The sequence below is a fragment of the Aulonocara sp. 'chitande type north' Nkhata Bay genome, linkage group LG20 (genome assembly GCF_057382095.1).
Source record: "Aulonocara sp. 'chitande type north' Nkhata Bay isolate Kocher_YH1m ecotype deep benthic linkage group LG20, A_spYH_male_GT1.1, whole genome shotgun sequence".
Taxonomy (NCBI): Eukaryota; Metazoa; Chordata; class Actinopteri; order Cichliformes; family Cichlidae; genus Aulonocara; species Aulonocara sp. 'chitande type north' Nkhata Bay.
This window is the reverse complement of record NC_141363.1, coordinates 25398594-25407956: the sequence shown is the minus strand read 5'-3', so window position 1 is coordinate 25407956 and position 9363 is coordinate 25398594. Positions and strand designations below refer to the sequence as shown.

The 9363-nt window shown below is 39.2% G+C and overlaps 1 protein-coding gene across 1 annotated transcript; it reads left to right on the top strand.

The window, feature by feature from the left end:
* Window positions 1-924: 924 nt before the first annotated feature.
* On the top strand, window positions 925-2231 carry LOC147305707 (uncharacterized). The gene is made up of 2 exons (XM_086279017.1): window positions 925-1450; window positions 1587-2231. The coding sequence occupies exons 1-2, from the start codon at window positions 1043-1045 to the stop codon at window positions 1665-1667; spliced, it is 489 nt and encodes a 162-aa protein (XP_086135143.1). The 5' UTR covers window positions 925-1042; the 3' UTR covers window positions 1668-2231.
* The last annotated feature ends 7132 nt before the right edge of the window (window positions 2232-9363 follow it).

Sequence of the window (9363 nt, the reverse complement as noted above, 5' to 3'; positions counted from 1 at the left end):
ACTTTGGTTAGCCCATCTGGCACCAACAACCAAAGTCACTTAAATTTCCTTTTGACTATGTCTGCATATCTAAATGCACGAAGTTTCTGCCATGTATTTGTTGATGAGATATTTATGTAAACAAGCAGCAGAACAAGTGTGCCTAATTAAGCAGCTGATGACTGTACGAAGCCTGAAACAAGAGCCAGGTTAAAGCAGTCGGCTATTTTTTCACACTGAATTCCTGATTCCTGAGGTTCCAGTTTAAATAAACTGGTACCTAATTTACTGTCATAAGTGTAGACCTGAAAGAAAAATGAGTCATTTTTAATTCAGAATTTTGAAATTCTTTTTCTATTAATATTTAGAAATTAACCAGAGTTATTGTGTGCTCAAGTCAGTAGCACACAGTGCAGATGGTAAGATATTAACTGCTATCATGGGAAATATCCATCCTGAGGTTTGGAGCAAGATGTTGTTTCCACAACAGCTTAAAAATGTTGTAATTTTTTTTATTATTATTGTTTTTTCTATTAAATATTGTTGTTAGGTTATGCAACATCTATTTATCCCTGCTCTGTCCACTCCGCTGCTGTAATAATGCGAATTTCCACTACTGGGGGACTAATAAAATCTCTCTTCTCTGATCTTATTTTACATTTCTATGATTTCTTTCACAAGTGAAAAAAAAAATTGTTTCCATTATATATTTTAGCTTCCTGCAAAATCGCTAGCCCGACGTCCCGGAGTCTCCAATAATACCAGAAAAATTTGCCAGATTTGTTGCTAGTCGCTTTTTAGAAAAACAGTCGCTAAGGGGGTCTGAAAACTCGCTAAATATAGCGACAAAGTCACTAAATCTATCTCAGCCCCGTCCGTCGGGCTATATGATAACCCGACGGACGGGGCTGAGATAGAGTTTGGTCGCCCGACCGGAGATATTGCTAGCTCTGGGACATCGGGCTAGCGATTTTGCGAGCCCTGCATTTATAAAAGCAAGTTCAGAGTGCAGATTCCAAACAAACACAATGGATGAAGGCAGAGTCAGGGGAAGAGGAATTCGATGCAGAGGAGGGAGAAGAGCTGGTCCTGGAAGAAGAGGAGCAGGCCAACGAGGAAGAGGAGTTCAAATCAGTTGTGCCTGTATTGTAACACATGTCAATTGACAACACATGTTTCTTTCTTTAGAGTTGAAAGAATGCCACATAGAGGTGGGAGGGTTGCCATACTTACAGCGGCACAAGAAACCCTCATTGTGGATATGGTTCGTGGGAACAACCTCATCAGACTCCGGGAGATCAGAGACAAAGTCATTGCCGATAATGTCAACTTTGAGAGCATTGACGATGTCAGCTTGGCCACAATATACCGAGTTCTCCGACGCAAAAAGACGCGGATGAAACAGGTCTACAGGGTTCCCTTTGAGCGCAACTCTGCGCGACACAAAGACCTACGTTACGAGTATGTGCAAGTAAGTATACATCCATGTTCACAGTACAGTTAGTGGACATACTGTGTTGCTCAGTGGCCTACATTACTTCTGGACAATACTATGGTACCTGATTGACTGTTGTTCTGAACACCTGTGCACTTTCACATTTCCACAGAGGATATTACAGTTGGACGCGATGGCCAGACCTCATGAGTACCTCTTCCTGGATGAGGCTGGCTTCAACCTGCAGAAATGAAGGCAAAGAGGCCATAACATCATTGGCCAAAGAGCCATCACTGAGGTCCCTGGCCAACGGGGGGTAATATTACCCTTTGTGCGGCCATGGGTTTGGAGGGGCTTGTCCACCGGCATGCTGTCCTTGGGTCTTACAACACCCAATGTCTCTTCACCTTCACAGAGGAGCTAAAAGACATCCTCCTGGACCGCCAACAACACTATCCTGGGCCCGCACATCACATTTATGTAATCATTTGGGACAATGTCCGCTTCCACAGAACAAACCAAATCAGCGAGTGGTTCACCACCAACAGTGACCACTTTTTAAACGTCTGTCTGCCACCCTACTCCCCTTTCCTGAACCCTATAGAGGAGTTCTTCCTATCGTGGAGATGGAAGGTTTATGACAGACAAACATACACAAGAGAGAACCTCCTAAGGGCAATGGAGCTGGCCTGTGTTGACATCTCAGCGGAGGCCTTCCAAGGATGGATTCGCCATTCCAGGGCATTTTTCCCGCGGTGCCTGGCAAGAGACAATATAGCCTGCGATGTGAATGAGGTGATGTGGCCCGATGCAGCTCAGCGACATGATGCCACACAGTGATTGTGATGTGTGTGTGTGTGGTGTGAATAACGTAAATAAAAAAACTTCACACCCTGATCATGTTTTCAGGAGTACTGTTGTGTGCAATAGATTCTGCTTTTGCATTGAGTTGTGTTACAGTAGTGTACGTACATGCAGGATTTTCTATAGATTTATACTCTTCATATGAAACTCACAAATCTAAATGCCTAATCCTCTGCAGAGATCTACGACGATCCGTTACTGTATAGTTTCTAAAAATATGCATTGGCAGTTATGAAACAAAGAACCTTCTCACAAATTGAGTATTGTGTTTTCAATTGTTTTGCTGTAGTGTGTAATGATGTGTATAGTGTTTACAGTTTTGAAAGCTTCGAGCTGCTCTCTTGGTGTGAAAGTCTGAGTTTTGCAGTGGGAAGGTGTGGTTGTGTTTATGTAGCTTTAGAAAAGGGTGCTGTGTTTAGACATTGGGGAACATGGTGGAAACGTTTGTGAAATGTGTTTCAGCATTTGAGAAAAACCGTAATATACTGCAACAACGTGGGAATAGAGCAGCTGCGAGAGAATTCAACATTAATGAATCAAATGAATCAATGGTACGGATGTGGAGGAAGCAAGAAGAATGAGTTGAGTAAAGTTTGACTTATCTGACTGTTTTGTTTCGCTTAATGCGTCTTATAATCCGGTGCACCTTATGGTCTGAAAAATACGATACTCTTGCTGCACAGTAGTTTGCATAACATTTACTTTTCTGGGAAGATGGATGTCAAACCATAGTGTAAGGTTAGATGGATTGCAATATTATTTTTTTTAAAAAGATTGTTATAAAGAAAGGTGTCCTTTTTCTATTTCAAATGGAGTCCAGTGAGTAGGTTTTAAAGGGAAAAGTGGTTTTGTGCTAAACTTTCGGCCAAATCTATCGACTCAAGCTTTAGAACTTCAGTTCTTTTTCTTGGTTGAATTATTTTTGGAGGAAAAATGATTAATTGTTGGATTTGAAAACGTTACAGGAATCCATGTATGACTGCTTTTGAACTTTTTTTTTCTGTATTGATTTTCAGAATGGTTACAAGACACTTTGAGCTCTCAAACACAAGTGTGGGTAATTGCCAAGCCTAGGAGAATGAGTAATCTGTTATTGAAATTCAAAGAATACTTTCCTTTAAAGTAGACCATCTTTTACAGATTGCAGTAAAGGTTTCAGATGTTTACTTGCATGGCTCAAGTATTCTCAAGGCACATCATTAAAAGATCCCAAATCATGCTGTTCCATCAGACTCTCACATACTGTAGGTGCTGTGCCCTGTGTGATGCTGCAGTTATGTGTCAGAAAATCGTCGGCAGACTTCAGCAGCTCTCAGTTTTGAGTGATATTTATTCAAGCTGTAAAGGAATTTGAATTAGTATTGTAACCGTGATATGAGCTCCCCTAATCTAAACAAAAAATGTATTTTAACGTAATGGTAGCTTTACTTGGCAGAGTTTTCAATTGACCGGTTTGCTCGTAGCATTATTTAATCTTACATACAACACATATTTTAGCTTTTAGTCCATTCCATTTAACATCAGAAGTCCGAATTTTTGAGTTCCCAGTTGGAATATTAATTCAAAATGCCCCCTCAAGATGGATTTCCAACTCAGAAAGTCAGAGCACCACCAACCTCAACTTAACAATCCACGAGCATTGAGCAGCGGTAATAGTTGTACGTCATGTACTACCACACTCATCAACTGAGAGAAAATAAAAATGTTATGAGAACTAGTTGGATAAGCCTTTTTAAATATTTGAAAATTGTAAAAATATGACCTTACATAAACTTGCAAACTAATGATCACCCAACATTTATCAGAAAAATGTTGATCAGTTGAGTGGGCATGGCTGCATATTTTGTTTCTAAGCCTAACCCATGAAACAATTGCCACAAATTTAGATTTTTTAAAATTGTATTACAGTATTTACTGAATCTTTTGACAAAAAAGCATATATGACTTTTTTGTGTTATATTAGTTATAACAGGCATTTTTGTGCAATTTATTCCTGTGCCATTTCATGATGACTAGAGAACTCACAAAAACTCAAGTATGATACACTTGGCATTACAATATTAAACTATACCACTTGTTCTATCTTATACTCTTGTGATCATGAAATTCGTTTTTTTGAACTGGCAATGCTCAGTGTGCCAGTTCATAATGGGAACTCAAATGGATGCAATGGATGTTCAGAACATAGTATCACTCTGCAATGGGAGACTGAGACTATGGATGAATTCATGATGCACAACCCTGTGGATGTAAAAAAGAAAAGAACCAGCAACCTGTTTACTCATAATGATTGTTTTTTGCTGCAAAATGAAAATATCAAGCATACAAACACTCTCACTAAAACTTAAATGTAGCCATAAGACAGAGTCATGCTGTTATCAGTCTGCAATTGATTGGGCTGAAATTGACAATTTCATGCATTTTTCTGATTATTCAGCAATTACAAGTGATTAATCATTGAAAATCAATTATCAGCAACAGACATTTAAGAGAAATTTGGCTTTAACTGTTGTATTTGCCTGCAACCTTCCTATTTTATAGGGAAATAATATTGTAGGGTAGGATAAAAACCCTACTATGATTCAAAGAAAACAGAGAAAACCATAACAATCATATGATCCCCCCCACCCCATGAGCAAGGACTATGGCAACAGTAGGAAGGAAAAAATCCCTTTTAACAAGAAGAAACCTCCAGCAGAACCAGGCTCAGGGAGGGGTGGCCATCTACCGCGACTGGGTTGGGGTGCGAGAGGGAAGACAGGACAAAAGACAGGATGTGGAAGATAGCAAGAAACTAATAATAGCTAATGATTCAATGCAGAGAGGTGTATAAACATATAGTGAGTGAAAAGGGTGACTGTAGAAGAAATACTCAATGCATCATGGGAATCCCTCAGCAGCATACACATATTACAGCATAACTAAGGGAGGATTCAGGGTCACCTGATCCAGCCCTAATTATATGCTTTAGAAAAAAGGAAAGTTTTAAGCCTAATCTTAAAAGTAGAGATAGTGTCTGTCTCCCGAATCCAAACTGGAAGCTGGTTCCATAGAAGAGGGGCCCGAAAACTGAAGGCTCTCCCTCCCATTCTACTTTTAAATACTATGGTAATCCTGCAGTACGAGAGTGAAGTGCTCTAATGGGGTGATATGGCACTATAAGGTCATTAAGATAAGATGGGGCCTGATTATTTAAGACCTTGTATGTGAGGAGCAGGATTTTGAATTCAATTCTGGATGTAACAGGAAGCCGATGAAGGGAAGCCAAAACAGGAGAAATATTCTCTCTCTTTCTAGTCCCTGTCAGTTCTCTTACCATGAAGCATTTTGGATTAACTGAAGGCTTTCAGGGAGTTTTTAGGACATCCTGATAATAATGACTTACAGTAGTCCAGCCGAGAAGTAATAAATGCATGAACTAGTTTTTCAGCGTCACTCTGAGACAGGATATTTCTAATTTTAGAGAAATGGCACAAATGTATTTGCAAAACAATTCGATTCAACTCTCGAGGCAGCAACCAATTTTATTGTTTTGTTTTTTTATTTGTTGTAGATGCAGAGAGGTTGTCGTCTTCTTCAACTTGTGTGACTGAGCCATTTCCTTGCTCTGAATTAGGAGTTAGCTTTGTCAAGCTAAGTGTGTCCAGTTTTGAAGGGTTTTGCTTTTGAGCTAATGTAAGTTTGCTGGTTATGTCAGGATGGTGATGCAAGAGATGAGCCCTCTTGTTCCTGGTATTCCCTTATTTTAATATATATATTTTTTTAAATCAACATTTAGTGTCTTTGTATTGATACATAACACCAAGTAAAGTATATATACTGTATCACTTTTCCCACCACCTCAAACAGGCACACGTGGTTTTATTTACAAAAAATGTTTAGGGGCAAAGCCTGTGAGATTCAGAATTGATCAGTTCACTAGAATCACTTGTGCTGGAACAAAATAAATGCTGCAAAACTATCAAGAGTTAATTTTTTAAAGACGACACTGGAACAATGACACTTGCTACAGTGTTGCATAAGTTTTTATCTCGGCGCGTTGCGAAGATCTGTTAAAGTGAAAAATAAATTGGTAATATGTATGAGATTACAGCTGAGACATGATCACTGCAATCAGCTCAAGTTGAAAGAGTGTCGTCGAGATGCTCAGTGTGTCAGTACACTCTAAGCTCATCATGTCGAGGACCTGCTGCAGACATTCACAGCACGCTGCAATTAGGTCTGTGACACCATGTGGAAACACAGTCACAGGGCAAGAAATTAGAGGGCCTGTTTGCATCTTTGGATAACAGCTCTTTAAAATTCAGATTTAGTTTTACATTTTTAAGATTAAATGTGTGTCATTTGAGCAAGTAGGAGATGGTTTTCATCGATGATATGCAGCGCAAGGAATTGGAAATTAGTTGTTAAACTCTGGCCTGTAGTTTAGAAAGTTGTTAGGCTGCTTAAGGACAAACATCGAGCTCCACTTTTACTCGGCTGCATCCTGTTCAGCTTTGGCGTAGTCTTAAAGGTCATCGTTTGAATGCTATTGCTATTTCCTCATATATCCATCTCCAGATTGTCTGAATGTTGGTCTTTTCAGGCTGGCTGATGTATTCACCACCTTTCACAACTTTTAGTCTTATTGTCCATCAAAGCCATTAATGCACTTTTGACTTGAGTCATTACTGAGTCCCATGTCAGTAAGTACCCACCTCACCCCCACCTCAACTTCTACCACCCACCTACCTCAAGGGTTCCGGGTTTCACAGGAGACAGATGAAGAGACAATGGCAATTCATCTTTGTCGTGGCAGCTTCTTTCCTTATGAAATGCGGCCCGTCTTGCTCACAAATGCATTCAGAGGAAAAGTACAATATCCTGAGAGCTGGGCATGTCATCTGTGGTTATTATCATCAAGTCATCCAGAGGGAGTCAAGCGGAAGACGACGGAGCTGTTTTACCCAAAATCGTCCGTTTTATATGTGTATTTAACACAAGATTTCCAACTATATCAGCTAAATCATATTGCAATAAGATTTATAATATAATTTCAAAAATAGCCTATATAGAAACATGAAGTGTATATACTGTCAAAATGTAATAAAAAAAAAACACAGAATATTGATTTATTCTGTGGGGACAATCCTCTGCGGCTGCTCTACTCCCACTCCAATTCAGGTGTCTGTGTGAGCCCACACAGTACACAACCTGGATTTCACAGTCTTTTAAACATTTTTTTTTAGATAAACAGATGCTAAACATTATTTTTTTTTCATTGGTTTAGCAGGGGTATTTGCTTTGTTTCTTTCTGATTTATAGAAAATTTAATAGATGTATAACCATGACAAAGGCAGCATGTCTCATGTGTTAAGAATGTATTTGTATATCTTTGTAAAGCCTGAAATAGAAGCAAAGAACAGTGGTATATAATGCAATATAGACAAAACTCTCTGTATGTTCTGCTCTCTGACATGGTAAATCATGGAGACTTCACAAATATTCACAGTTCTATAAACCCCTCCTGGAACTGATGGACATATTGTTATTTAGCTCTTCCATTCTTGCTTTCCGATTCCTGAGAAATGCCTTGCCAAAAATATCTAGCATCCTCTCCTCAGCACTCAGTCCCACTGGATACTGACAGCTGCCTGAAATACAAAGGTAGCAATGTGAGTAATGAACCAACTGAAATCTCATCATATAGAGCGACTTTGAGTTCCCCCGTGAAGCCCCCGTGACCCTAACCCCAGCCTCTGAGCCTCACCAAATGAGCTTTTCATTTGCTATTCAGAAATCAGAATGAGACATGTTGCAGGCACAGAGGTGCTCTGAAAAATTGCACTGCATGCAAACGTGGCTTTGCAATCTTTAAGCCCAACAAACTAGCAATTCTCTTCCAAGCTTATTTGCATACAGTATTCACATATTCTGCCTATGTGCACAGCATGAAAGTACAAATTTCACAGCAGCCTTGTTTGATGCCTATGAAATTGTTTGGAACTCAGTTTAGACTGAGGTTCTATACACACATTCATGCATATCTTGTCTGGATTTGAGGAAGGCAAAACATGTTATTATTTAATGACCATTACTTTGATTCGGCTAATGTATAATGCAATGGTATTAAAGACCAAGATTAGCAGATCTGATTAGAGTATGCTGGCAAAGGAATCCGCCGAACATTCATGCTTTGATTGAACAGTGCCGCATTTTAAGGTAGTAAATATCGAAAAATTTTCTAAAGCTGATACAATTGGAAATGATTCCATTAATAATCGAGTTACAGAAACAAAAATGAAAGGTTAAATAAGGATAAGAAGTGCTGAGGTAGTTTGTTTAGATGAGGGAGGCATCACAGAATTATTCTGGTGAACATCAACAGGTGGAATTTATAATAATAAGTTAATTTTGCTCTTTTTTTATAATAAAGAATCTCTCAATAAGCACAACACATTTTAATAGATCTCGGAACTTGTTAGCAAACGTAATATTTGATGAACTTCTATTGGGTGTTTCTGATAAATGATACACTTTGCACTTGTATCCCACTTGTAGTCTACACCAATCACGTTTTAGCTGGCTTTCGCTGCAACACAATTTGTGAGTAAGAAAGCAAATTTTATCCGCATTAATAAAAATAAATGAAAAACTCACATGCAAGATGTTCACCTTCCAGAGATTTTTGGCTGTTGCCCCCAGAGGCCGAATCGTCAGATGATAGCCGATGGACTACCAGACTGGTCACAAAATCTCTGTTTGCCATCTGGTGCTGGTTAGGTAGTGCAAAGTGGGATATTAGAGTTTCTTCACTAAAAGCTACCATCTGCTATTGGGGGAGAATGGCACAGATGACAGCTGCAAGAGTGAACCAAATCTGCAGAGTTGTGAACCAAATAAGCAACGAACTGAAGCTCAGCGAAGCCTAAGGGAACTGCAGAGTCAGGTGTAATTCTCTGTGGGTTTATGAACACATAGTTAGTCATGAATGTGTGTTATACCTGCTTTAAATCTGGTTTGCCATCAACATTACTATTACTCAAATGACGCTAAAGCTGCCTCACTACTGCAGAATTGTAAAAACAATCTTCAGAATATTTTGC